A 26,972-nucleotide genomic window follows, 5' to 3' on the forward strand; every position below is an offset into this window, starting at 1 on the left:
ACCACCGGCGCGTAGGGGACATCTCCCCGGCCACTGGCAGGGTGTGCTGGGGCACATGGGGACACCCACGCTGAAGTAGAGCCCCCCAGCCCGGTGACAGAGGGCTCCTTTAACTGCCACCGCTCGGGGACAAGCCCACGCTCTCGCGGGGCAGAGCGGCAGCACGTTTTTAATTACTCCCATCTTGTCCAGTGCAATACGCGCTGTGATGAAACACGGCCCAGATTTCACGGTTCCTCACACTATAAGCCAATTAAAAAAAAAAAAGCCTTCACCAGCACGCCTGCCTTCAGCAGCCAAACCTCGCCCTGAGCTCCCGGGCAGGGTGCTCCAGCCATGCCAGTGTGGCACAGCCCCCTGCACCCCGGGTGAGGGGTCCCAGGGGGTTTCTCCTGGGCATTGGCTACAGCAATGTCCAGCAAAGCCCCCATCCCCTGGGACAAGGGGGGAGGCGAAGGCGGGTGCATGGCGCAGCTCTGAGAGGGTTTGGTGGTGGGGAAGGAGAAGAGGGGGCTGTGGGGTCGCAGGGGGAGAGGGCACCCCAGCAGCAGGGAGCGGGCTCTGTGAGGAGGGGGGCTTGGCACAGTGGGTTGAGTTTCACCAGGCGATGAAAAACTATCTGGACAAGGATCAAAAGCCAGCCTTGTCCAGGGCCGGGACCGGTGACGAATGGGTCCCATGGGAGCTCTGCCAGCCCCCCGGGACCCCCGGCTGGGCCCACAGGATGCTGCCGACCCCAGCCCACGCTCCCTGCACCTGCGCTCCGGTCCCAGATCTGGACTCAGCATCTCACATCCCTCGACTCCCAGCAAAAGCCACCAGTGCCTTCCTGTGGCAGCCGTCCTCACTGCAGCCGTGTGCTGGGACGAAGCTGGCCATGCAGGGCTCGCTTGAGGCCGGGGGGGGAAAGCGAGGAAGGTTTTGGGGGACCACTCGCTGGCCTGAAACCCCACGCACACACGGCTGTGGTGGGGACGGGGACAGTGTCCTGCTGGCCCACGTTTGAAGCATGATGCACAGTGTTAGCACAGAGCTCCCGTCACCCATCTGCATTGGGTGAAACACCAGTCGCATCCCCAAGGACCCCCCCAGAAGCCCTCCCTAAATCCCCAGGGAAAATCCCCCCTCCCAGCCGATGCACCCCAAGCGATGTCCCCAGGGATGCTGCGGGGCAGGGACCCTCCAGGCAGCCGTTAGCCACGTCCTCCTATTGAAGGGCGACGCGTGGGTGCTGGCCCCGGGGGTGGGCTGCTTTGGGGGTGTTCTCCCTCCGTGGGGACCCTGGGGCCTCTCGTCAGGAACGGGAAGGCTGCTGTCCTCCCCCGGCTCCGAGTGACGCCGTGCCGTCGTGACGCTCCGCTCCACGGGGAGACACGCGTGTGCCGCTTTGGGCTGCAGCACCTACATGCAGATTAGCAGTTGCTAAGCGAGCAATTAATCAGACCCCGGAGCCGGCTGGGAAGGTGGGTGACAGCCTTGCAAACTCCCACCCAGCTGCTCTCGTGACGGATGGAGGGGGACCGGAGCGCGTAAGAAGCCTCCTGTCCCCCGCAATGAAGCCAGCAGGCGCCGTGCGGGACCCCCATCCCGTACAGGGGGGTAACCACAGCCCGCTCACCTTGCCGTGGGTTTGGGGGCACAGAGGGGTGGGATGCTCAGCCCCACAGTGGCTTCCAGCCTCGTGGAACCCCCCACAGCCCCTCACATCCCCCTTTGTGCCCTCCATAGACCCCCTGCCAGTGTGTCTGTGCCATTTGAAAGGTGACCCCCTGGCATCGCCGGGCAGTGCCCGGGCCAGGCGCCGCGTAACCAGAGCCGGGAATGACCAGTGACCACCCGGCCCGTTATAGCCGGCCGTAATCCTCTGGCCGGGCCAGAGGTCACATCCACCCCGGGGACAGGTGAGCCGCACCGCAGGGTCAGGGACACGCTGCCTGCCTGGCTGTCCCCAGCCAGGGACGAAGACGCTGCTCCTGCGGTCCCTGGGGGGCAAAGCAAGCAGCGTTGGGGAGCTCAGCCCCACAGCCGGGGTCACCAGCATCCCCCCGTCCATCCCCTCCCCAGGGGACCAAGCGAGCCCTGTGGGACTGGCACTGCTGGGAGAGGCAGGGATGCGTGGCAGGGACGTGCTTCAGCCCTTCCCACCCCCGCTTTGCCCCAGGCCCACCCCAGCAGCTCCCCCACCCCAGCGCCATCCCGCTCTCCAGTGAGGGATGCTGAGACTCACCGCGGGGACGGGCAGAGCGAAGCCCTGTGGGACAGGGTGCTGGACAAAGCCTGGCCGGGGCTGGCTCCTGCCCACCCTGCCTTCAAGGAGCTGGGACCAGCTGCAGGTGAGTGAGCCCCAGTTCACACCTCTGTGGGCTCCCAGCTGGCCTCAATCCTCAGCTCCCACAGCCCCAAAGTGGGTGCAGCTGACCCGGCTGGAGGGACCCCAGCAGCACCCACAGGTGGGCAGGGATGAGCACTGGGTCACCAGGGTCCCTCCCCAACCACAGTGCCATCAGACCCTTGCCTGGCTTCCCCCACACCCCCCCAGGCGATGCTCCCTCTGCCCCGGTGTCCCGCAGCCCTTGGGTCACCTGCACCCCATGGCAGCGTGGGCTCACCCCCCCCCCTCCCCCAGGGCAGGGGAGGGGATAAGGGGAGGGGGGTGTCCCCTCCCCACTGCCCAGGGCCCTGTCCCTGTTAGGTGATGGCAGGGAATCGCCGTGTCACCTTGTCACCCTCCGGCCCGGAGCCACACACCGGTACCAGCCCCGGGGATGCTGCCGGGAAGCGGGGACCCAGGTCCCGCAGCCCCTGCAGGATGAGGCAGTGCTGGGACCACCAGCTCGGTGGGCACACGGGTTTATCCTTCCACCAGAAAACAGTTATCCAGCCCCAAAAACCCACCTTGGCAAAGTGGGAGCGTGTTCCCCCCCAAGGAAAACCTGCCGGTTGCCTCTCAGGACACCCCATCCCACCAGCCCTGCTGCTTCTCAGGTCATTTATTGACCCAGAAGGTGCTGCACCCACTGCCTGCTGTCACCCACCTCCCCCAAAGCCCGCTAATTAAACACCCCAGCCCACGGAGGGGGACACGAGTCGCAGCATCCGCAGCAGAGACCAGGGCTGCTCCAGCCCCCAGCTCCCTCCTTTACACCAGCAGCCAGTTTGGCCCCGTCCCCCACCCCGTCACCTCCGGCTTCGCCTCCCCCCTCCCATTTCCCTGCCTCTGCGGTCACCCCGGGCCCCCCACGCCTCCGAAGCGGGGGACGCTGCCAGCGGCTGAGTCACGCGTGACCACCACCTGAGTCACCGGGACGGAGGGAAGTCCCTCGGTCCCCGACGCTTTTCCAACCGGAGCTGAGTAAAAGGGGAAAGTGTCCAGGAATTTGGCTGGGAAAAGTGTTTTCTTGGAGCTGCGACAGGGAGCAGCCTCTCCGCGCGTCCCCTTTGCCACAGTGAACTCGAGGCCACCAGGCAAACCAGAACACGGTGCCTGCATCCACACACACGCACACGCGTGGGGGGCTGTGCTGGGGACAGCCCTCGGGGGAGGAAATGGGGGAGCGACAGCGGCTCTGGACACAGCTGGCCCCTGGGCTGGGTCTCCTGTCCCAGCGGTACCAGGGATGCTGCTGAGGAACGTCCCCTGGGGTGCTGCCCCGGGTGGGAGGGGGACATCACGACGTGACCCTGCAGAAAACTGGGTGCTTGCTGGGAACAGCTCGGGGTGGCCTTTGAGTGTGGGGCAGTGGAGCTGCTGGCAGGACGGGGGGCACAGGGGGGTCCTTCCCCAGCGCACAGGCCGTGCGGAGACTCCGGGAATAGAGGAGCCAGCCCTTCGACTGGGGAGGGTGGGAAAAACATGTCCCCTGTCCCTTGTACCGTGTCCCCCATTCCCTTGCACCACACGTCCTCCAGCCCCCTGCAAGCGCCTCGCAGCCCCCAGCCCCGGGTGCCCCCCACCCCTTGCAGCACCTCCCTCCCACGTTGCCCCTCCCATCCCCGCCGGGATGCTGCCAGCCGCCGCCAGCTCCTTTGCTGCCCTGCTAAATTTTGATGTGCCACTTGCAATAAAATACCTTGATTAAAAAAAAATAAGGCAGCCAGACTCCCCTGCGAGCCAGGCAGCAAGGCCTCAATTAATGACCCTTCGCATTCTCCTCCGCCGCATCCCCCGTTAACGATTTACAGCAGGGCCTCCCCGGCCCCCCCACCCGCCTTTGCTCGCCCCGAGCCTGGGGCAGGCTGGGCTGGGGCTGCAGAGGGAAAAGGGGCTCCAGGGAGGGCCCGCGGGTATTCTCTCACCCGCTGGCACGTGCCCTGGGTGCGCCCGGGGGGACTAGGAGGCAACAGTGGGGTGCTCTTGGTCTGCTGAGGATGAGGAGCTCCTGGGTGAGGATGGTGCCGGAGCCCCCATCATGGGTCGGCCGCATCCTTGCTCGGAGGCTCCCATGGGCATGGGGACAGCGCTCGGCTCCGGTCCTGGTGGACCCCTGATTTACGCCACCAGCTTTCGAGCAAGAGCGAGGTGATGCAGGACCCCAGCTCGGCTGACAGCCACCCATCACCCACCCGAGCCCCAGCACGCCCAGTGCATGTGTGCCAAGCGCCCCACACACACCAGCAGCCCCAGGCTTTGTGCTCCGGCAGGCAGCCCCGAGGAGGTTTCATGTTACTGGGAAACTGGGATGGCGGGATGTTCCCGGGGCAGACAAAAGGCCATTGTGCACCGCAGCAATGGCCGCAGCCCCAGAGCGTCCCAGCTCCCCGGCCAGGGCCGAGCAGCCCACCCCAGGGCCTGGGCGGTGGCATGGCCGCTGGCCAAGGGGCACGGGCACCCACCTGCAGGACACCCAGCAGCTCCCCAAAGCTAATGGGATGCTCCACCTTGGGGTCCCCCAAGCTAAAGCAGCTCCTCTGCACACCACCTTCCCCACCCCACCACCAGCACCCCCCAAAATGACACCCAGCAGCTCCCCAAAGCTAATGGGATGATCCCAAGCAGCTCCCCGAAGCTAACAGGGTGCTCCACCTTGGGTTCCCTAAGCTAAAGCAGTCCTTCTGCACACCACCTTCCCCACCCCACCACCAGCACCCCCCAAAACACATCCTCGCCATGCCGGGGGACGGGAGAGGCACACGCTGGGCTCAACAGGCGCCCAGGGCCCCGACGCCGCCGAGCAGGGTGACAGGCAGGGACACGTCCCCGTGGGTGCCGGCGAGTCGGGGCGTGCAGGCAGGGGTGGCTGCCCGGGCATGGCAGGAGCATCCCTGTCTGAACCAGAGCTGCTTTCCAGCCCCAAGGGTTCTCAGCACCCCTGAAGCCAGGTTTTTTAGGGGCTGTGAAGAAGAGGAAGGACGAGACACAGTGTGTGGGGGACAGGGACAGGTCAGTGGTCGCTCTGGCCGATCAGGATATTGGGGGCCCCCACCTGCCCCCAGCCTCTGTCCCCCCACCAGGGATGTTGTGCCATGGGGATGGGGGCAGCTTCACCTCTGGTTCCTCTGGCATGGGTGGAGCTGCCTCACGCTGCAGCCAAGCTCTCCTCTAAATCCCCAGCTCCTGGAGTCAGGGGATCCGGCCCCCATTGCCTCCCAGTTGCAAACACAAAATACCGTGTCCGGCAGCACAGACAGAGGGGAAGGCAGGGGAGAACACCCGGCAAGCGCCCAGCAGCACCAGGACCAGCCTCGTGACTCTCCACCCAGGCGGGCATCCCTTCCCAAGGGTGACTTCCCAGCAGAGCTTTCAAAATAAAGACAGCACCTGACATGTTTGGCTTGGTCCGGGCAGATTGGGCCACTTCTTTCCAGGCACAAAGGGCATCCATGCTCTTTGTCAGCCCAGGCCCCTCGACGCTGGAGGGCTGGGACAGGCGTAAGACACAATTTTCCTTTCCTACCCCTCCAACTTGACGCCAAGGCAGGCTCCACAGAGACCCACATACACCCAGCGCAGCTCTTCTCCCCGGTGCTCAGCCCCCCATTTCCACCTCGTTTCCCCATCAGGTAGGGATGGGGGGGCAGATGCTCAGCAACCCGCACGCCTTGGCCCTGCGCCGCCTTCTGTAAGTAAGTGGAGGAGCTGGCGGCCATAAACCTCTTTTCCTGGGGGCCAATTATTGATTGCGCCCAGTGATAAATATTTCAGCAGGGATTTGCAGGCAAGCTCCAAGGTAACAGCAATGGGAAGATGGATGGGTCTCGCGTGCCCCGCTCCACTACCGCCTCTCCCACACAGACCTGGGCAAGTCCTTCTGCTGCTTCAACAAAGGAGAAGGAATACTTCTTCTCTGGTGGAAACTCTTCAGGACATGGTGAATCCCAGCAAAGCCCTTTCCAAGAGCTGCGCCCTCAGGATGCTCCACGCTGGAGACGTCCTCCCGGGATGGGAGCTGCAGCCAGGAGGAGTTCAGCCCTGCGGTGCCTTGAGAAAGTCAGAAACACGGAGCAGGGTAAATGTGATGCTCACCATATTGTGCTGGGCAAGAGACAACAAAGGCGGTTCATCGTCTTGGACCAGCCTGCAGAGCCTTCTTGCTTGCGCTGCCGTCGCTTATCTTGCAAAGAGCAGCTTTGGGCAGAAATGGGTGGAAACGGATGGATGTGACTGAAGCAGCAAGCCCAGACCTGGCTCAGAGCTTGGCGTCATCCCCCTGCCCAGCCTCGGGCACCCCCTGCGCACATGTCCCCTGCCCAGAGACACCGAGAGTGTCTGAGGGGCTGTGGGGAGGGGTCTCCTCTGTACAGAGGAGCCGAATATGTGCTGCCCTTCCTCCATCAACCCAAAGCTGCTGGAAATGGGAAAACCCAGCTGAGTGTGAGCTGGGTCCTGCCTGTGGCTCTGCATTTCGCAAAACCGCTTGCTCAGGAGACGGATCCTCAGCACACACTCCCCAGGACACAGCCGGGGACCAGAGCGGCGCAGGGGGATGCTCCAGGCACAACCCTAAACCTCCCTGGCCAGCAAAGCCCCGGCAACGCTGAGTAAAGCCATGTGAGAGGGACACGGCGCGCCCCGAGCACCCGACCCGACGCCAACACGGGCAGAACGCGCTCTTCGCGTGGCCTCGAGCAGGTCTCGCCACCTCCGACCCGCACGTTGCCCCGGCTGCGAAACGAGGGTAACGACACCAGTCTCTGCACGCCCCAGAACCACGCGGATTAATTAACCGCTGTTCAAGAGGGCTGGGGAGGTGACAAACACACCACGCTCTTAATTAGTCGGGTAGCCTTTCCAATTACCCAAAAACCCGGGCTGTTTTTTTTCTTCCAGAGCTGCCTTAGAGGATCCGGTTTCCCCTTTCCCAGGGAAATCAGCAGGAATTAGGCACCCAAGTCCCAAAGGCAGCTTTGCGGGGCTCGGTGGCGGTTGCCGGGACGTGGGGCAGCACGGGACGCGACATCCTCCCCTCCAGGGCTACCCTCCGGTCCCCCACGTCCCCCCCCGGAGGCGGCTGAGTTTTGGGGGCAGACGATCGGCGCCCGCAGCTTTGCAGAGCCCTGCTGAGCCGAAGAAGCAGGGAATGACATCAAGCACCTTCTTTTCAGGGGAGCTCGGGGAGGCACAGCTTTTCCCAAGCACCGGGCACCCATTTCCCCATCAGATCTCCCCCCAGGCACGAAACATTGGCTGAAAAAAAAATATAGGGACCCCCCATAATTCATGTGTGCTCCCCGCACCCGCAGCACACGCGTCCCACACGCATCACTGCAGACCCAGGGCTTGTGCTCTGGCAAGCGGCGGCGTTGAGCCTGTGATTTATCAGGTGATTTTGGAGTTTTAACCCAGAATGCGGCTACAGGAAAATACGACGCTGGTGCGTGCTAAATCTGCTCAGGGCGTGAGAAGGAAGGAGCTCTTTAATCAAGTTAAAAGGACAATTTTGGGGTGGATCCGGGGCTGTTTGGCCACATGGGGCTTCATCAATGGGGCTGTTGGGAAGCAAAGCTGGGAGAGGAAACAAAGGCCCCGTCCTTGTTCCCTTCCCTGTCCCCTCTGGCCACGGCCGGCCCCACAAACCCCCTGATCAGGGACATCCCCCGCCTGCGTCCCGCCGCGTTCCGCAGCTTGTTTGGCTCACCGGGATAACACGGGGCAGCTCTGCTCGGTGCGATGCCGACCCCGGCACGGCACAAGCTGCTCCTCCGCACCCTGCCTTGGGCTCAGCCGAGATGAGGGGGGAAAAAAAACAATAAATCACTTCTGGTTTCCCTGTTTCCAGCCGTTTCCACTTTCTGGTCTCACTGCAGATTGGGCGAACCTCGCCCGTCCTGCTCCCAGATCCGCACCGGCCGCAGGCGTTAGCTCGGGAAAACTGCAAAAACAAAAGTGAAAATGATCTTCCCGGACCGAAGTCCCGGGCCCAGCGCCGGGCTCTGCTCGAATCCGAGCAGCCTCGCACCGCTCTGCGCCTCACCTTGCTGCGCGGGCGTCGCAGACCCTGGCTGCTTTCTGTTTAATGCGGGGGGCACTGCCCCACGGCCCCCTCCCCGCGAGCGCGGATCTCGCTGCCGCGCATCGCCAGGCTGTTTCCAAACTCCCTTGGGTCCCCGGCAAAGACGTTCTGAGCACCAAACAAGTCCCATTTCACCAAAACCCTGTTTTTTCTCCCCATTTCCCCTCCCATCGCACTCAGTCGTGTGCCAGTTTCCCGGCTGCTGGGTCCCAGTTGCTCCCAGCTGCTGGGAGCATCTCACCGCCGCTCTTTGATTTCTAGGGGCCACCGCAGCACTGCTTCGCTTGAAAGACCGAGGAGTCGCCCCACGGGTGAACCCGACTCGGGGAGGCTCCGGCGTGGCCTCGGCAAGCGGGGAATTGCCAAAAGTTTCAGGGATCAAAGCAAGAAAGAGCAGCCCTGGTTGTTCGGGCTCTCCAGTTGCAGCCATTCACCGCCGCCACACAATAAATAACGAGGGTTATTAATAACAACGAGCCTCTGCCAGGGACAGAAACCAAATTCCTCGCCAGGCTCACGGCAAAGGGGGGAAGCCCGAGCACGGCCGGGGCTGCTGCAGGCAGAAGGCACCCCGGCACCTCCAAACCCAGGCAGGGCTGCCCACAGTGGAGGGGAACACCAATTTTAGCCAAAAAAAAAAGATACTCGGGGTCTGCAATACCTCCTTGCCTGGCTGCAGGGCCCTCGGATGGAGGAGACCCACCAGCATTCCCGGGTCGGGGAGCCGCCGCCGGGCTCAGCCCCAGAACGCAGCGGTGTGAGGGGGCGATGCCGGCTCTTTTTGCAGGCGTTTGAGAGCAGGTCGGCCTCTTACAGGATGTTTTTCCCCCCTCTCCTTGCTTTCGTATTTTTAATTGTCAGGAAGGGACACTGCGCTGATTGTGTTTTAGTCAGGGGAATTTGCAGGGGATTTTAAAAATCCAAATAACAATTAGCAGCCAAAGCACCACGAGCCTGGCTCGGTTTGATTTGTTTCTTTTTGCAGCCTAAATCTTCCCCGCTGAAGAAGTTCTGCACACGCAGATACCGATACTCCGAAGTTTCACATTTTTAAAGGTGGGGGGTTTTGTTAATAAAAACTTGCCTGAAACTTCAATCCAGCATCGTCCATTCTGAGGTTCAGCTCCCAACTCCAGATTTCAACCCTTCGTGTCAGGACGGGCAAAAGCACCTAAACTGGAGTTGCCATTAAATTTGCAACCGGAGTTTCTGCAGGAGTTTAGAGGAATTTGGCACAGTCCTGTTGCCGAGAGGATGCTGAGCTCTGGATTTCCTTGTATCCCAGCAGAAAACCCACCATGAGATCCGAAATGCCTTGGAAAACCTTGCTCCTGACCCGACGAGAGTCTGGTTTTCGGGGTGCCTACCTGGAGAGCTCTTCTGGACTGACCTAGACCACTTCCAAAACAGATCCCAGGAATTCCGAATAAAGCTCTTTTCCTGCAGCCCAAGCCCTTTGTCTGCTTAAACCCCGGGAGAGCCTCAGGGCCGCTCACCAGCTCCTGAAACCCTGCGCAGGGCTCACTCCCGCACCGGCCTCCCGTTTCCCCGGAGGTGCTGCGATGAAAAATAAAATTCACCTCACGACAAAGCCCAGCCGGCCCTGGGGTGCCCCAGGGATGGAGCACCCGCTGCTGGTCCCCCAGGGATGCGGACCACAGGTTCTTTTGGGGGGGGTTAACTTGGCAGGGAGGCACCAAAGGTAAAGAGCATCGTGCTTTGCCCGTCGGTGCGCGACCCGGCCGGTGTTGCCCCCCCCGGTGACCCCGGTGATGCCAAATGCCTCCATGCCACCCCAAAACACCGCTGCACACTCTTCCATGGGGGGGGGGGGGGGGGCAGGAGGGGCTTTACCCAGCGACCAGGCCAGGTCGGGGGCATCGCGGGGTACCCAGAGCATCCCGGGGCGGGGAGGGGGGTCCCCATCCTCTCCCGGCGCTGCCTCCACCCGCCCCGGGGGGACCCTCCCCCGGCCCCGGGGGGGGATCAGCCCCCCCGTCTCGCCCTTCGGCCGGACCCATCGCTCCCGCCCCCGCCGCCGTGATGCAGCCCGGCTCCTCCTCCCCGCGCTCCGCAGGGGTGGAAGCTCCCCTTAGCCTGCTTGCCCTTATTTAATTTCGAGTGTGATTTTGCTATTTTTAGCAGCTGGATCCCCTCCAGTAAGGCTGGGAGCTCGCTCCTTTTTTTTTTTTCTTCACCCCCCCTCTCCCCCCCTCCACCCCCTTTCCTATTTTTTTCTTTTTTTTTCCTCGCTCTCTGCAAATGATTTTGACCCAGCTTCCTTCCTCCTGGAGCAATTTTTTTTTTCTCTCTCTCTCTTTATTATTTATATAAATAAGAGGGGGGCCTGGCTGGGCTGTGGATGCGTGTGTGAGCCGCAGCTTCTCTCTCTGCCTTCTCCTTTCAGATCCGCATTTGCGAGCAGCGGCAGCCGGCGGGGGGGGGGGGGGGGGGGCGGGGGGGTTTAATTCGCTTCACAACACAGACACGCCGGGGGAAAAAAAAAAAAAAAGAAAACCAACAAAAACAAAAGAAAAAGAGGAAATAAAAGAAAAAAAAGAAAGGCAAACCAAAAACCGCCACCCGAAAAAATCACCCCAAGCACCCAGCGCCGAGATCAAGCTGACGGTGAGTGCCGGCCTTCCTCTTCGCTTTCTGCTCCGGGGGGCGCGGGGGAGGGCTGGGGGGGTGCTGGGGGGGGGCCCGGGGCTCTGCTCCCCCCCATCCCCGCCTGCTCTGCACGATCGCCCCCGGTTCGCTCTGTGTTTGCAAGGACGCGGGTGTGCGTGCGGGGGGCCGGCCTTGCGATGCCTCGCTTTATTGTTATTATTCTTATTATTAATTATTGTTATGAATAGGGCGATGCACCTGGCGGGGCTGCCCGGGCCGGGGGGGGGGTTCCCTGTTGCGGGTTGCTCGCGGTGCGGCGGGACTTTTGCTCCACTTACTCCGTTTTGGGGGGGGGGGGGATGCAAAAGCCCCGCCCCGCCCCGGGGGGGCCCGCACGGTCCCGGGGTGCAGCCCCCGGCCCGGGCTCGCAGGGTGCGTGGGTTCGGGGCAGGGTGCGTGGGGGTCGGGACCGTGCTTGGGGATGGCACCGTGCAAGGTGCGTGGGGTCCGGAGCCGTGCGTGGGGTGCAAGGGGCCAGGCCAAGCCCGGCTCACGGCGTGGAGGGAGGGGTCCGGGGGGGACACACGACAAACACAGCTCGGTGCAAAGTTGCAATGCTGGGGGCTCAGCAGACCCCCCCGGACTGTGCCCACGCTGCTCCCCGCGGGGGTCCCGGCAGCCCCCAGCCCCGCACCCAGCCCTGCCCCCGTGGGGGGGCATGGGGGGGGCGATGCCACACAGGGCTGGCTCCAGGCGGGGTTTTATTACACCCCGCAGGACAGGGGCTTCACAAAGCGTGTGATGGTGCCCTTCCTGCCCCTTTTCTTTCTCCCCCACCTTCCTCCTTCCTTTCTTTTATCACTTCCTTTTATTATACATGCCCAGGAAGGAAGGGGGGGGGGGGGGTGGACTTTCCTTCATAGCAGGGGGGAGTTCAAAGCAGCCCCGTGGAGGGCTTGTCCTCCTGCCGAGCCTCGCACCCCTGCCCAACAGGCTCTTCAACTTCTGCTCCACTATTCCTTCCTCTCCTCCCTCTCCCGTCCTCCTGCTGCCAGGAGGTGCGGCCGGGATCCTGCTCCAGCTGCCATCAGGCTAGATTTCCTGGGCGTGAAGAGGTTTTTTTCTTGGTTGTTTTATTTTTTTTCTTTCCCTTTCTTTTAAGATCTAAGCCACCGCCTTGTCTCCCTGCTTCTCCTGGGCTGGGTTGTTTAATCTAAGAGTAGGTGGCAGGAGCGGGGGATTTATGGGGTTATTTGCAGGGAGCGGTGTAAGCCAGCGCGGGCGGGTGGGGGAAGGCAGGAGCAGGCCCAGGGGCAGCGAGGAGCATCGCTCCCGTGGGCCCAAGCTGGCTCTTCTGTGACCCAAACCCTCGCTTGTGCAAGAGGTGGCTGCTGAGAACAGCCCAGCTCGTGTCGTGGAGCAGAGGGAGCCGATGGAGGAGAGTCCGGCACCTCGGCATCCACCGGGATGGAGAGCGGAGGAGTTTTTCATCCCCCAGCTCCCATCGATCGGGAGGCAGATGCAGCCCCTCCAGCTCCAAACCTGGCAGAGGTTTGTCCCTGCCAACCTCGGGGAGCCTGGCAGTCCCCTGCCCTGGGCTCTGACCGGTTCCTCCCTGCGCGGAAAGGCTTCTCTCTCAGCTGCTTCCTCTCCTCCATGGCAACACGGCTGCTCCCTCCCTTCCATACGGCTCCGATGCAACACAAGCGGGGCCAAAGCTGCTTCCCGCGGTGTTCCCGGCACCATCCGAGCCCGGGAGCATCGTGCCGAGCCGGGGCCGCTGTCGGGAAAGGGAGCGTTGGCTGGGAAGGTGCCGGCGTGGGAGAGAGGAGCATCCCCCGTCTCCCACCCAGGCATCCTCCTCCTCATCCCCCTCTGCCAGAGCTGGGCATGGGGTCCTCGATCCCCCTGGGGTGGTTTCAGCTCTGGAGCCCTCGGGGATTGCTTGGAGGCGGCGGGGGGATGGCTGGGACGGACACGTGCTTTCCCCAGCACCCCCAACTTGGCGGCGGCAGGCTCTGGGTACCCGGTGGCATCCCCGAGGCGGGGGGGTTCCCCTCAGCATCCCTGGCTGGAGCTGCTGCGTGGGGCCCAGGGGAGCGTGGCGGGCTGGGGGCCATACTGGGCCCATCTGTTTCCAGCTACTGGACAGGGTCCGGCGGGGCTCGCAGGCTGCGCTTCCTCCAGCGAACCTTGGCTTAGGAGGCAGACGCATCCCAGCCCCCGGTCAGCCGGCCGGCGTTTTTCCTGTCCTAAACCTAAACCGTAGAGTTTTTTTTAAGAAACTCCTTGAAGGGCTCTGGGACGCTGTGAGTAATATTTTCGGGGTGTTTACACGACAGCATGGTTTCTGTCTCCCAAAAAAAATAGAAAGAATCCGAGGGTGGTTTTTGTTGTTGTTGTTCTGCACTCGTGAGTCACTTCCAGAGGGGAGCGGGAGCTGACACGTGTTTTTCAAAAAGCCTCGAAGGTCTGAGCGCGGCTCCTCGCACCGCGCATCTCCCCCGCGCCCGCCCCGGCCGTCCCGAGGAGGCTCAGCACCCCGGCTGCCCCCCGCAGCCCCGCTCTCCCCGGTGTCCCGGCTGCTCTAACACCATCCAAAATGAAAACAGTTGCTCTAAACGGAGCGGTTTTAACCCTGTGGGGAGAGTGCCTCCGTCCTTGCACGCACCCCAGGCACACAGCCTCGTACTTGCAGGAGAAGCTGGGCCGGGGGGCTGCCACGCTCCAGAGATGTGGGTCGGACCCGGGGCAGGGGTGCGGGGACTGTCCCCAGAGAAAGAGGTGGCCCAGGGAGGGAGGGGTTGCACCATCCATCTCAGAGCAAGGCTGTGATTTTTCCAGCCAAGTCTCCCGAGGCAGCTCCAAGCCCCACGCTCACGGGCAGCGCTATGGGGACGCTGCTCTCGCAGCCCCGGTTCTGCTGGGAGACATCACATCACCGCTCTCCTCCGCATGGCCACGGCCGCCCGACCGAGTTGTGTCAGGGGCTGCCGTAGCCATCCCGCTCCCGTCCAGCCCGGAGCCCATCCTCCTGGCTCCTGGGCTGGGTGTGGAACCGGCCCCACAGCTCTGGAAAAGCAGGTTTTCCGTACGCCCCCGGGAAAGCATCGAGGTGGAAAGGGGAAGATGGAGCCTGTTCCTCCGTGGGGAACCCCACGAGCGAGGAAAGCCATCCAGCCCTTTGGGACACGCACAGGGGAGGGGACAACCCGGGGTTCCTAGGACGAGTCCCAGGTGATGCCTGTCCCTGAACCCAGCCGGGGTGGCAGGAGCAGGGTCAGGGGCACAGCGTCCCACCCGAGGTGTGGCAGTGATGGGTGTCAAGGCAGGGTGGGGGGGAGCTGCGGGAGCCTGTCCCACCTTTCCAGGGCCCCAGGACCCTCGTGGCGATGCCCGCAGGCCCCCGGTGCCCTGCCACTGCTCGTCCTGTTCCAACTTGCCGGTGCCGGCAGCGCGTCTGGGATTTCAAGGACTCCAGATTAAATCTGGAGCCGCTCTCCTCCTTTCGGGCTCTGCGGGAAGGGCTGGCCGAGCCGCCGCTCCCCAGCTGCCTGCTGGGCGCCCTGCGAGCTGGCTCAGCACCGGGGTGTCCATGCCGAGGGCTTGGGGCAGGATACCGCCTGGCAGCCAGTTGGTTTCGCTCCCCAGTCGGTGCTGGGAGGATGCAGGTTGCATCCCTGGGAGGGACGCAGTCTTCTTTCTGACTATCCCAGTGCGAATTTCTATTGAAAATGTCATTAAAAAACGCTACTTTGAAACTTTCATTTGTGGTCTGGGCTAGAACCTGAGATAGTAGGGCAGATGAAAACTTGAAACACTTCAGGGCAGCAGAATGAGTCAAAGCTTTTCAGAAAACAAAAATTTCATCTTACTATAATGTCAGTATAAAAGACAAGGAGAGAAACTGGTAAGTTAATTTCTTACACATTGGAAATTGCTTATTTTTATACCATACCTGCTGCTGAATGTGAAGCAAATTCATACTTGTCATGGATATATACATACATGTACTCATTATTATACATGTATATGCATATATCTAAAGCTCATTCAGATAAATCTTGCTGAACTTTATGGGGTTGGAGACCATGAACCTCTGCCTGGATTTACATTTACAAAACTATTTAGAGAGCACCAGCACTGATGCTAATTACTGTCTGTCTTAAGCAGCTTTCAATTATAGTTTCATCAGAAGAAAGCCAAGAAATATGAAAGTTGATGGTTGGACTTGATGATCTTCGAGGTCTTTTCCAACCTTCATGATTCTATGGAAACCACCCTGGGGGGAGGCAGGGAGCGGGGACGGGTGAGACGGGGAGCTCTGAGCACCCAGAGCCTCGCCCAGCCGGCACGGGAGCAGCACCCTCCGTCTGAACATGAGGAAGAACTTCTTCCCTCTGAGGGTGACGGAGCACTGGAACAGGCTGCCCAGGGAGGTTGTGGAGTCTCCTTCTCTGGAGATATTCAAGACCCGCCTGGACAAGATCCTGTGCAGCCTACTGTAGGTGACCCTGCTTCGGCAGGGGGTTTGGACTAGATGACCCACAGAGGTCCCTTCCAACCCCTACTATTCTGTGATTCTGTACGGGACTGGTCGTTGGGGCTGCAAGAGCGGGGAGCAGCACGGGGGTCCCACGGCCGGGGGCCAGCCCTGCACCTCAGACACAGTGCCCCATCCCCGTACGTCGGCACTGGCCTGGGCTCGCTGCACCCAGGCGTCGTCACGGGGCTCTGGCGGGGCAAGGGGACGCACAGCGGGGACCGACACGGGGCAAAGGTCTGTTTGCAGGAGGGGCGCAGGGGCAGTTGTGCAGATACCGGCTTTGCAGCAGCGGGAGGAGGGTCATGTCACGCCTGCCTCAGGTGCTCCGTTTCTAGGGCAGAAAACCCCGGTACCCCACAGCATGGTGCTGCCGAATGGGCTGGGGGGGTTAGAAAATAGAAGCAGGGGTCTCTTCTAGGCACAGCTCTTAGCGATGCTTTTGGTTCCTCCCCTGCTTCACGCCAGGAGAGGAGCAGGATGCGGGCGAGCCTCCGGGACAGGCTGGAGTGGGGCAGAAGCTGCTCATTTCAGCTGAATTTTAATTCTAAGCGGCATTCTTAGATGGGGACCCTGGTCCTCGTCATGTCCTGTCCTTGCTGAGACCCCCACCGGCTGCCCCCAGCCCCGCAGAGGGGCCAGGCAGCAGCTGGGGGGGCTGAGCATCCTCACTCGGGGATGGCAGAGGGGCACGGCCGCAGCTGGGCTGAACCCCCGCCAAGCTCCGGCAGCTCCACTCATCCCTCACAGCCCCCTGAGCCACTTCCACGGCCCCCAGCGCCCACCTGCTACTGGGGTGAGGGCTGGGGGGCCGTGGCACCGGCCGGTGTGGCGAGCCATCGCTGACCGACCTTCCTCTCCCTCCCGCTCCTCCTCACCACCACTGGAAGGACGATGAGCGAATCCGCCGCCAAATCCAGCCAGGCCCTGGCTTCCAAGGGGGAGAAGGACGCTTCGGAGAAGAGGGGCCGGGGGCGGCCCAGGAAGAAGCCACAGGTATGTGGGGTCCCCTGGGAGGAAGGCGGGGGGGAAACACCCCCACTAGGCACCCCCAGGCTATGGGGGAGTGGGAAACACCCCCCCACTTGCAGCCCAGCAGCATCCCCCAGGCAGGGGATGGGGGTGCCCACGGCACAGCCCCCGTTACCTCCCGGGGGCTCACATCAGCAAACCCCTCCTGGGGGGCTTTGCAGTCCCCCCTGAGCCCTGCAGCACCCCAGAGCTCCTCCTCACCCAGGGAAGGGCTCAGAGCCTCCCCTTGCTCCAGCTGACCCTGCTTTTGTAGACGGGCTAATTAAAGCCCAATTAGCAAAAGCTGCTCAGAGGGATAAGATGCTGCTGGAGGCTTTAAAGTGCCCCCGACCCCCCTCCAGGGCAGCTGGGGTTTGTGCACATCGTTTTCCCACAGAAAAGGGGATTTGCCGGTTCCCCAACACTTCGCCAGGCAGCGGCACCGCTGGCGAGCTGGGGTCCGGTGCTCGGACACCGGCGGGGACCGTCCGGCTGAGCCGAGCGATTAATGCCGGGACGGGTCACGGACGCACCCGGCTGAAAGACGCGCAGGAGCCTGTGCCTGGTGCCTGACCGCCGATCCCAGTGCAACCAGTCCTCCCAGTCCTCCCAGTACCATCCTGCCCTGGCAGGGTCTGCTGGGAGAACAGGACTCCCAGCCTGGAGCATCCCGGGGTGCAGCGTGAGCCACTCCGGGCACGCGTCCCTCCCTGGGGACCCCCCATCTGCAGCGACCGCCCCTCTGCTCTCCCTCCAGCAGGAACCCACCGAGGCCCCGACCCCCAAGAGACCCCGTGGCCGGCCGAAGGGCAGTAAAAACAAGGCCACCCCGAAAGGCAGGGTAGGTGGCTGGGGCGGTGGGTCCGTTTTGAGCTCGATTCCGGACAATTCGGGGCAGATCTGCCCCTGGGAGGGGGGAGCCTCAGCACTGGCCCCCAGGGAAGGGCGAGGGGGGAGCCGGCGACCGCGTGGGTCAGCGTGCGGACACCCATGATCAACCTGTTTGCAAAACACGCGAGTCACATCCTGCGCCCGCCAAGTGAGTCACGGGGCCGGGGCCGTCCTGGTGCTGGAAGCCATTGGTGAGGGGGGCTGGGGGCGTGCAGCAGCCCGGGAGATGCCACTGGGGTGATGAATTCAGTAGTTGTGGGTGGGAGGAAGGGGAACGGCCCCAGCCTGACCAAAATATCTTTTTTTTTTTTTGCTCAGAAAGCTGCAGTCACGCCAGGGAGAAAACCTCGAGGCCGACCCAAAAAATCGGTGAGCGAGCTTTTCCCTTCCTCCTCCATCCTGGCAGGGTGCTGGGCTCTTTGGGGACACGGCAGCCTCCCACCCCCCCCGGCTGTCCCCATAAGCGGGGGGGAAGATGTTGCTGGGCCGGAGGAGAGCAGAGCGGTGAGCAAAAAGGGGACCCGGTGCGGTGGGGACCGAGCCATCCCGGCTGCCACCAGGCACTGGGACACCAGAGCCACCCGTGAGCATCTTCGGGGGCTCTGCCCCACACAGGGCTCTCCCCACTGAAATTCCTCACGGAGGGCGAGGGGCTGAGACCAGCAAGGGCTGCAAACCAGGGAGGGTCGTTTTGGGGACCACCAGGGCGGGGAGCCGGTTCGGCGGGGTGGGACCGAGCCCGACCCACGCCGGCGGGGCCGTGACGGGGACGCGGTGTCGCGCGTTGGCAGCTGCCGGCCGCGGCGGCTTTTTTATGAATGGCAGCGGGAGGAAGCGGGGGCCGAGCTGAGTCACGCTCACACTCAGCCCTGACTCACCGCCACGCGCGGGGCCGCGACGCTCGCGGCCACCCGGTCACGGCCACCCAGTCCCAACTGGGGACGCGGCACCCCCCTGCCAGCCCACCCCGGGAGGGGTCGTGCCTGGGATTTAACCCGTAACGGTTAATCCCGCAGCAAGGGCCAGACCCCAGGTCCCAGCAGGGTGCTGGTGCCTCAGTTTCCCTCTTCGCACAAGGGGTGTGATGCGCCTGGTCAGCCCCTCGTCCAGGGATGGAAGGGGGGGGTCCGCAGCCCCCAGCACCCCCCGACCACGCTCCCTCGCCTCGCAGCAGCAGGACGAGGAGGAGGTGAACATTTCCCAGGAGTCATCGGAGGAGGAGCAGTGAAACCTCCCCAACCGGCGCTACCTCATCGCCCGACGGTCCCGCGTCCTTGGCGGTCGGGGGAGAGGGACGGGGAGAAACCCACCGCGCCGCCCTGGCTTCTTCCCCCTCCCTCCTCACCCTCAGCACTGGAAAATGGCCCGGACCCGGGCGGCCCCCGCAGCCCCCTGCCCGGGGGGGGGGGAGCACCCACCACTGCTCCCCCACGCTGGGGTTCGGGGCATCCCCACCGGCAAAGGGGGTGCCTGGCAGAGAGCCGGGGCTCGGACCCCCGCCTTTGCAGCCCCCCACCCCCCCAGTGCAGAGATCTCATCCATCCAAAGTGGGTGCTGGTTGGCCCCCCCCAACACTGGGCTTTGCCCCAGTGCCTCTGCAGGGAAGAAATGGGGTGGGGGGGGGAGGGTCAACAAAGGTGAGACCCCCAAACACATCAGACCTTCGCTCTGGCCTGCTGCTACCCCGGGGCAAACCCCCCCCCGAACCCCCCCAGTCCTGGGCGACTGCACTGTGTGGGAGCACAGCCCCACGGCGACGCCGGGCTGGGTGCCCGAGGGGGGCTGGCTCAGGGCAGCCCCCTCCTCATAAATGCTGGGATATATATATATATATGTATTTTGGGGGTTTTTTTAGTACTTTTTTGGTTTTCTCCTTTCATTCACAACTACCTCTGGATATTTAAGTTCCTCTCTGAACTCGCAGACGCGCTGCTGCTGGGCCGGCTGCCGGAGCGGCGTCGGCTCCGCGTTTCCTTTCTCGGGATGTCGCTGGGGGCCGTGGGCTATTTTTTTCCCTCCCCTTTTTTTGGTGTTTGTTTTTTTTTTTTTTTTTTTTAATTGTTATTTTGAGGTCAAGGTCGCTCTGCTGCTCCAAGGGACAGAGGCTGGCAGGGCAGCAGGGTGGGGGGACCCCGGGCTGCTCCCCCCGCCGCACTGTCCCCCGCACGATGGCTGCAGCAGGACCGGAGGTCGGTGCCGGGCAGCCTCGGCGGGAGAAAATTGGGGTTTGGTTTTTTGGGGTTTTTTTTTGGTCCACTGTTAACGACCTTTTTGGTTTCCTACTTGCAATTACTTGAATAAAGCATTTTCTGGATGTTTGACGCCTGTGGCCCGGGCTCTGGCTGGGGTGCAGCCCCCGGCAGCGCGGGGGGAGCAGCTCCGCTCCGCGCAGGGAGAGCCCGCGGGCACGGAGCGGCCGCTCCGCACGGCGCCTTCTCTGCAGGGACAGCCGTGACGGCGCCGGACATCCAGCCATCCTCCGTGGGGACAGACGGGAGCTGCCGGTGGAAACAGAAAACAGGGGAAAAACCCACCCCACCCCTCCAAACTCCCATCCTCGGCGCCTTTTCACACCAAGCCCACTCACGATGCTGCGAGGCAGGGACGTGTGACCACAGAATTATTAAGGTTGGAAAAGACCTCTGAGATCACCAGGTCCACCCGTCACCCCAACGCCGCCATGCCTGCTAAACCATAGGATCACGGAATGGTTTGGGTTGGAAGGGACCTCAAAGATCATCTGGTCCCAACCCCCCTGCCATGAGCAGGGACATCTTCCACCAGCCCAGGGTGCTCAGAGCTCCATCCAACCTGGCCTTGAACCCTGCCAGGGAGGGGGCAGCCACAGCTTCTCTGGGCAACCTGGGCCAGGGCCTCACCACCCTCATGGGGAAGGATTTCTTCCTAATATCTCATCTCAATCTGCCCTCTGTTAGTTTAGAGCCATTCCCCCTTGTCCTATCACTCCACCCCCTTGTGAAAAGCCCCTCTCCATCCCTCCTGTAGCCCCTCCAGGCACTGGCAGCTGCTCTAAGGTCACCCCGGAGCCTTCTCTTCTCCAGGCTGAACAGCCCCAGCTCCCTCAGCCTGTCCTCAGAGGAGAGGTCCTCCAGCCCTCAGATCACATCCCCAAGTGCCACATGGGCACGGTTTCTGAACCCCTCCAGGGATGGGGACTCCACCACCGCCCTGCGCAGCCCGCTCCGACGCCTGACCACTCTTTACGTAAAGAAGTTTCTCTTAACGACACCCAGCACCCGCTGCCCGTCGTCCGGCAGCGCCTGTGCTGCTGAGAGCCCTCCCCGCCCGGCGCGGGAGGCTCTTGGCCAAGCGCAGAGAAACGCCTTTATTTGCTCCACCAGACCCCATGCTGCTCCTCTGCGGGCACCCAGCCCTCCGTGCCAGGGTGCCAGCCCCAGCCCACCCACCCGGCACCTCGGGGGCAGCTCAAGCCACAAAAAATGGCAAAACCAGGCGCCAAGGTAGGAGACAACCCGATATCGTCCGTGCTCGCGGGGTGGGATCGCTCCCGCAGCGGCCGCCAGCGTGGACACGCTCCCGTGGGCGCATCCCGGCCTCGCCGCCGACGCCGTCACCCCGCGGGCAGGATGCGGCCGCAGCTCCCGGCGTCACGCCGTCCAGTCCCCGGGCGGGGGGCGATGGGGTGAGGGTCCCCCCCAGCCGGGCACCACCTGCAAGAGACCCCCATGCCCTCAGTACCACCCCAGCCCAAGGAGGGGGGCAAAGCAACCCCCCCCCCCCCCCCGCCGGTGTTGGGGAGGGTGCAGGAGCCCGGGACCCGCAGGCGCCGGCTGCACATCCCAACCCACCCAAAAACCGCTAGATTCCACCCAAACCCTCACCCGGCTCCGTGAGCTCCGTGCGCTGCCGGTGAGTGCCCCCCCCGCCACCACCACCCCCCCCCGTAGCCGGCTCCGGCACCCAGCGTCTCACCCACCCGGGGGTCCTGGGCCCCCACCAGCAGCTCCTGCTCGGACTCCTGCAGCTCCTCGGCCGGGTCGTAGCTGTACATGGGCAGCAGCCGGTGCCGCAGCCGGTCAGACCTGGGGGGGGGGGGCGAGCTGAGCCGGGACCGGACCCACGCACCCCCCAAACCACCCCCCCGCACCCCCACGCTCACCTCCGCTTCTTCTGGACGTACATCACCTGCGAGGAGGAGAAGAGGGGGAAGCGGTGAGTGGGTGCGGGGCTGGGGGCGGTGTTTCGGCACCCCCCCCACCCCCTCCTGCCCGCCCACCCCCGCACCCCCCCCCCCGCACCCACTCACCGCAGCCAGGACGGCGCCCAAGAGGGTGATGAGGAGGAAGGGGCCCAGCACGGAGCCCACCAGCGAGTCCCCCGCCGCGCCCGGGGCCGGGGGGGCCGTGGCGTTGCTCATGGCCCGGCGCGGGGACACGCGGGGCCGGCACGGCTGCGGACCACCCCCCGGTAATTAACACCCCCCTCGGTAATTAACACCACCCCCCCGGTAATTAACAACCCCCCACCCCAGTAATTAACGCGCGGGAGGACGCTCCCCGGGACACGGGGACACCTCGGGGAGCCCCACGCGGGGCCGGGCGGGGGAGGGGGGTGGGGGGGTGTCCTCCCGCACCAGGCTCAGCCCCCCGCCCCGCACCCCGCGCGGGACATCCCCCTGCACACACCTTCCCCCCCCCCCCCCCCAATTCCGCCCCCATCCCCGCATCCCCGCGCGCGGCGCAGCCTCGCCCCGCCCCACCTGCGCGCGCCGCGCCCCGCCCGCAACCCGGAACCCGCGCGGCGCGTGACGGGCAGGGAGGAGCGCGGGAATAGGCGGGGCCTGGGAGGGGGTGGGGAGGGTCGGCGGGAGGCCGCCAGGGGGCAGCAGAGACCGGGCGGGGGGGGGGGGGGGGCGGGGGAAAAGAGGCGGGGGGTGCACACCCGGGGGCGTGGGTGGGGTGAAAAGGCGGAGAGGGGGACAGAGGGACGGGTGACGGACGGACAGACGGACGGGTGACAGATGGACGGTTGATGGATGGATGGACAGACAGATGGGTAATGGACGGACAGATGGATGGGTGATGGATGGATGGATGGACGGACAGATGGACGGGTGACAGATGGACAGATGAACAGATAGACGGGGGAAGGAAGGAAGGATGGACGGATAGATGGGTGACGGATGGATAGATGGATGGGTGATGGACAGACAGATGTGCAGGTGGATGGGGGAAGGAAAGAAGGAAAGATGGATGGATGGATGGACAGATGGACAGATGGGTAATGGATGGATAGATGGATGGGGGATGGATGGATGGATGGGCAGATAGGTGATGGACAGACAGATGTGCAGATGGATGGGGAAGGATGGATGGATGGATGGATGGACGGACAGATGGGTGACAGATGGATAGATGGATGGATGTTTGGATGGATGGACGGCTGGATGGATGAGTGATGGATGGACAGATGAACAGGTGACAGACAGATGGACAGATAGACAGTTGACGGATGGATGGACAGGAGATGGATAGATGGACCGATGAATGGACAGATGGATGGGTGCACACCAGGGTGGGTAGGTGCGCCCCTGCACCATTAGTTGGGTGGATGGATGGGTGGACGGACAGACAGATGGAGGCGTCGGCACAGGGCGAGAGGACAGACCCACGGGGCCGGGTAGGGTGCAGGCACAGAGGGGCCGGGCGGGGGGCTGCTGCGGGTCCCCTCCCTGGCCGGGGGCCCACGCTGCTGCTGATCCCTGGGGCCAGGGCTGTCACGGTGCTGGCGGTGCCACCGTGGCGGTGGCAGAGTCCCAGCCCTGATCCCCAGCCCTAATCCGCTTTGCCCACGTGGGGACCAGATGGCCCCGCTAAGTGGGTCAGGCGGGAGCAGGGGACACTGGGGAGCAAGGAGCTCCATTTTTGCTTCTCCATAGCTAAAAAAAAATTATAAGTGACACGAGGAGGAAGAGAGGAGCCTGGAAATGGCGGAGCCAGGGGGACAACACCGGGCTGGTGGCGGGATGGGGGTCGGTGCCACCGCAGAGCACCGAGAGCAGCCTGCGCAGGCGGGACGGCGGCAGCGGGGAAAGGCAGCTCCAGCTCTGCAGCCCCCGGGGTGACTCTGCTCAGCGAGGGGCCAAGCAGCCGCACAGCCAGGGCCCCCCTGCCTGCACCCCCTGCCCAGACCCCAACAGGGTGTTTTCACCTCCTGGTCCCTGCACCAGCCCAGGGACGGAGCTCAGGACCATGCTGATGCGCCACGGCCGCAGGACACCCTGGGGATGCGGGAGCGGAGATGCCCTTGGCCAGGCATGGGGTGGGGTGGGGTCAGGGTGGCTCGTCCCCCCACACTGGGGGATCCCCCAGCCCAGGAAAGAGCACCAGATGCCCTGAGAGCACCAGACACCTGCTCTTCCCAGTGTCCCATCATCCCCAGTGGTCCCACTGGCGCTGGCAGCTCTGCTGTCCGCAGGACCCTCGCTGACCCCGCCGTCCCCAGTGGTCACAGTGGTCCCATTGTCCGTGCTGGCCCTCCCTGTCCCATGCAGCCTTTCCAAACCAGCCACAGACTCAGCCCCAGCCCCCCACGTTCCCAAACCCTCCCCGCACGGAGCGGGAGCAGCATCCCCTCCATCCCAGCACCCGTCTCGCCACGGGTAGCACCGGGGGAGGCAGAGCCTGGGAGGTCAGCGCTGGCGAGCGGGGTCTGGGGAGCCTCGGACCCCGAGCAGGGCATCCCCCCTGTGTCAGCAGCAGCAGCAGCTCTCCCCGAAGCCCAACCTCATCGCTCCTTCACGCCCAAAGGAGCCAGGAGCTGGCCAGCCCCGCTGCAATGGGACAAACGCAGAGTGGGGCTGGACCCCCTGGACCCCCTGTTGCCAAGGCTCCGTGTTGAACGGGCCTCCAGCTCCACCACCACCACCCACCACTGCCCATCCCCTCCCAGCCCTGCGCTGCAGAGCTGTGGCTAAAAATAAATCCCGCAATTTCTAGGAAATTTCCTTGGAGAGAGCGAGCGGGAGGGAGCGTGCGGCCAGCCCAGCCCGGCTGGAGGAGGATGGGGGGTCCTGGGGGAAGCAGGATGCCTTGGGAGCCGACCAGAGGGGTCACCAAGCCCCTCTGCATGGCCAGCGGCACCCCTGGACACTCTCCTGTCCCCTAATCCCAGGTAAATATTTCTTCCCCATCCACCACCGCCCAGAGAATGAGGAAAAAGGGGAGTCGAGGCTGGGGCAGCGCAGGGGCTGCTCACCCCTGGGGAAATCTCCCCGTTGCTCACCCCCAGGGTGGGGAAGGGTGCTGGGGGGCTGAGGGCAGCACCGCCACCAGTCCCGAGGATGTGGCACCTTCATGACCAGGCTGTGAGGCGGGGTCAGCCCGAGGGGCAAATTTTTGATAGGCAATGAGAGCTAAAACAGTGAGCTGGGGTGTTTCTGCTGCGAGAGACGGCAGCCCCCTCTGCTCCGCCGCTCGGCCCCCAGCAGATAACTGGGGACAGCTCTGCTGGGCTGCTAAGCTCCCGTTTAAGCAGCTAAGTGCGAGCGGCCGGATTTCCAGCCAGCGCATCCCTCCGGCTGCTCACCCGGCCAGAAACACCGGCGTGGGTGCGAGCACTGCCAGCCCTCCCCACGGGCACAGCCCACTCTGGTTCTGCCTCGCCGCTGCCCACGTTAACTCCGCTGTCAGCAGAGATTAATTTTACCCTCTGCTCTGCGACGCAGCCATGACCGTGAGGATGCTGTGCAGGACCTGGCGCGTTTGCCCTCGTCGGGATAAGGCGGTGCAGGAGGAGCCAGGTCGCATTCAGATCCCAACGGGAACCTGCAAAGCAGGGGGTAAGAGATGGATCTCCCAGCCAGGACGCGTTCATGTTGCAGATAAACTCGAGAGCTCCCGCGGCTGCATTTACAGCCTCACAGCTGTGACGGAGCTGCACATCAGTGGGTCCTGCCCGGCATTTTATTTCACATCCCAAAAGGAGGAGAAACCCCCAGCCCAGCTGAGCGAGGGCCACACCAGAGCTCTGGGAGTCAGGCGAAGTCAGTTCGCTCTTCCCCAGCCCCAAGGGAAATCTGCTGCTCTGGGGCATCAGCAGAGCCCAGTCCCCATGCTGGGGAGAAACGGGGGTGTTTGGGGTAAGGGATGGCTCTGAGGGGCCACGTCGGGCACCCACGGGGACGGGAGCTGCCCTCAGCACACCCAGCTCCCCCCGCAGCCGGGCATGGTGGCTCTTGCTGGAGTGTCTGGAGGCCAAGGAAGATGCTGAGTGGCTCCATCCCACCAGCGGCCCGGACAGCGGGACCCGCCGAAGGCAGCCTGCCACGGTGCGAAGAGCCCCGTCCGCTCCCCAAGCACACCCCAGCCCGGCAGCACGCCCCAGCCCGGCTCCCGCATCCCCTCCGCCGGCCCCTGAGCATCTCCCAGCGCTCACCTTTCCCAGGCAGGCAGGGAAGGCACCAGACCTCCGGACGGCTTGGGATTCCCGCAGCCTGCGGTCAGGCTCAGGGCAAGCGGCCAGACGTCGGCAGGTCCGTCGCGTGCGCGCAGTCGTGTGGCGCAGGGCACAGCGGGAATTTGCAAGAACGGGGCCCGCAGCAGCTCGCGTTGTTTCTCCTCGACCTGTGCTGGCACATCTACAGGTGTCTCTCCCCGCAGCGTGCTCTGCCCAGGGCCGTCTCGCGGCCCACAGTGGGTGCTGGGGCTCTCGGTGTGGTGGCACCCGGCCTCACCCCACAGCAAGCGGCCATTTCCACGCGCAGGGCTCTCGGTGAGCAGTCGGTGAAACAGATGCGAGCAGCGTGGGAGCCAGCACCGCTTCTGCTCCGCGAGCCTCTCGGTCAGGACCAGAAACACCGGAACGCGGCTGTGCCGTGCCTTAAAACGCACCCCAGTTTTATTGCAGGGTGTCCTCTCCGCTCTGACGAGCCTGTCTTCAAGCCAGGCTGCCAGTGACGTCCCTCCAAATCTTCTTTTCCAGACTGCGAATGCAGAGTCACTCCAGCGAGGGCTTCCCCCACCAGTGCCGCGTTGCTGCAGTCCCCCAGCTCACGCACGCAGGAAACAGCGCCGGGAAGAAGAGAGACCACGCAGCGGGCAGAGCCGTGTGTGAAATACTGGCGTGTTTATTGGTTGGCACTAGATTACAGCCTACGCTGTCGGCAAACTCGCATCCGCAAATTTATTTTTTAAAACCTTTTAAAGACAGCGATGACCTCCCCGCTCGCACCCAACTCGAAGCGAGGAAACACCCTGCGAAGGGAACCCGGCTGCCGCACACCAGCGCAGCTTCGCAGCGGCTCAGAGCACGCCCAGACTCACTGCAGCAGCGCGACGGGGGTTCGTAACGACTCCAGAGCGCAGCGTGCAGCAGACAGCGAGCCCTCCGGACTTTCTGGGAACACCGGGGATGAAAAGATCGGGATTATGTAGGTATACACTGCACCCGCCAGCCAAGGCTAAGCAGGAGCAAGAGAGCATCTG

General features: G+C 63.5%; 2 protein-coding genes across 6 annotated transcripts; one reads left to right on the top strand and one right to left on the bottom strand.

Annotated features, from left to right (window-relative positions):
• The first annotated feature begins 10,904 nt into the window (after positions 1-10,904).
• Positions 10,905-19,826, top strand: HMGA1 (high mobility group AT-hook 1). Of its 3 annotated transcripts, none has more exons than XM_075443278.1 (5): positions 10,905-11,078; positions 16,494-16,599; positions 17,372-17,455; positions 17,824-17,874; positions 18,680-19,826. In XM_075443278.1, exons 2-5 carry the CDS (start codon positions 16,498-16,500, stop codon positions 18,731-18,733), a joined length of 291 nt encoding a protein of 96 aa, XP_075299393.1. In that variant the 5' UTR covers positions 10,905-11,078; positions 16,494-16,497; the 3' UTR covers positions 18,734-19,826. The 3 variants fall into 3 exon arrangements, with proteins under 3 accessions (XP_075299393.1, XP_075299391.1, XP_075299392.1); XM_075443276.1 differs by having other exon boundaries at positions 10,907-11,078; positions 18,677-19,826; XM_075443277.1 differs by having other exon boundaries at positions 10,908-11,078; positions 17,375-17,455; positions 18,677-19,826.
• A 1,011-nt stretch (positions 19,827-20,837) lies between these two features.
• Positions 20,838-26,579, bottom strand: SMIM29 (small integral membrane protein 29). 3 transcript variants are annotated; one of them, XM_075443270.1, is made up of 5 exons: positions 25,924-26,579; positions 25,195-25,313; positions 21,647-21,672; positions 21,460-21,569; positions 20,838-21,197 (listed from the first exon to the last, which is right to left on the bottom strand). In XM_075443270.1, exons 3-5 carry the CDS (start codon positions 21,667-21,669, stop codon positions 20,953-20,955), a joined length of 378 nt encoding a protein of 125 aa, XP_075299385.1. In that variant the 5' UTR covers positions 21,670-21,672; positions 25,195-25,313; positions 25,924-26,579; the 3' UTR covers positions 20,838-20,952. The 3 variants fall into 3 exon arrangements, with proteins under 3 accessions (XP_075299385.1, XP_075299384.1, XP_075299386.1); XM_075443269.1 differs by lacking the exons at positions 25,195-25,313; positions 25,924-26,579 and adding an exon at positions 21,794-21,968; XM_075443271.1 differs by lacking the exons at positions 25,195-25,313; positions 25,924-26,579 and adding an exon at positions 21,794-21,967 and having other exon boundaries at positions 21,037-21,197; positions 21,464-21,569.
• Positions 26,580-26,972: the final 393 nt, after the last annotated feature.

This window comes from Opisthocomus hoazin, chromosome 25 (genome assembly GCF_030867145.1).
Source record: "Opisthocomus hoazin isolate bOpiHoa1 chromosome 25, bOpiHoa1.hap1, whole genome shotgun sequence".
NCBI lineage: Eukaryota > Metazoa > Chordata > Aves > Opisthocomiformes > Opisthocomidae > Opisthocomus > Opisthocomus hoazin.

Bases quoted from the DNA above. Each gene is read 5' to 3' on its own strand.
- HMGA1 (XM_075443276.1), top strand. From the start codon at position 16,498: ATGAGCGAATCCGCCGCCAAATCCAGCCAGGCCCTGGCTTCCAAGGGG. The intron at 17,456-17,823 runs GTAGGTGGCTGG...TTTTTTGCTCAG, and splicing joins AGGCCACCCCGAAAGGCAGG to AAAGCTGCAGTCACGCCAGG. The intron at 17,875-18,676 runs GTGAGCGAGCTT...CTCGCCTCGCAG, and splicing joins GAGGCCGACCCAAAAAATCG to CAGCAGGACGAGGAGGAGGT.
- SMIM29 (XM_075443269.1), bottom strand. From the start codon at position 21,904: ATGAGCAACGCCACGGCCCCCCCGGCCCCGGGCGCGGCGGGGGACTCG. The intron at 21,673-21,793 runs GTGAGTGGGTGC...TCCTCCTCGCAG, and splicing joins TGGGCGCCGTCCTGGCTGCG to GTGATGTACGTCCAGAAGAA. The intron at 21,198-21,459 runs GTGAGACGCTGG...GGTCTCTTGCAG, and splicing joins GGCCCAGGACCCCCGGGTGG to GTGGTGCCCGGCTGGGGGGG.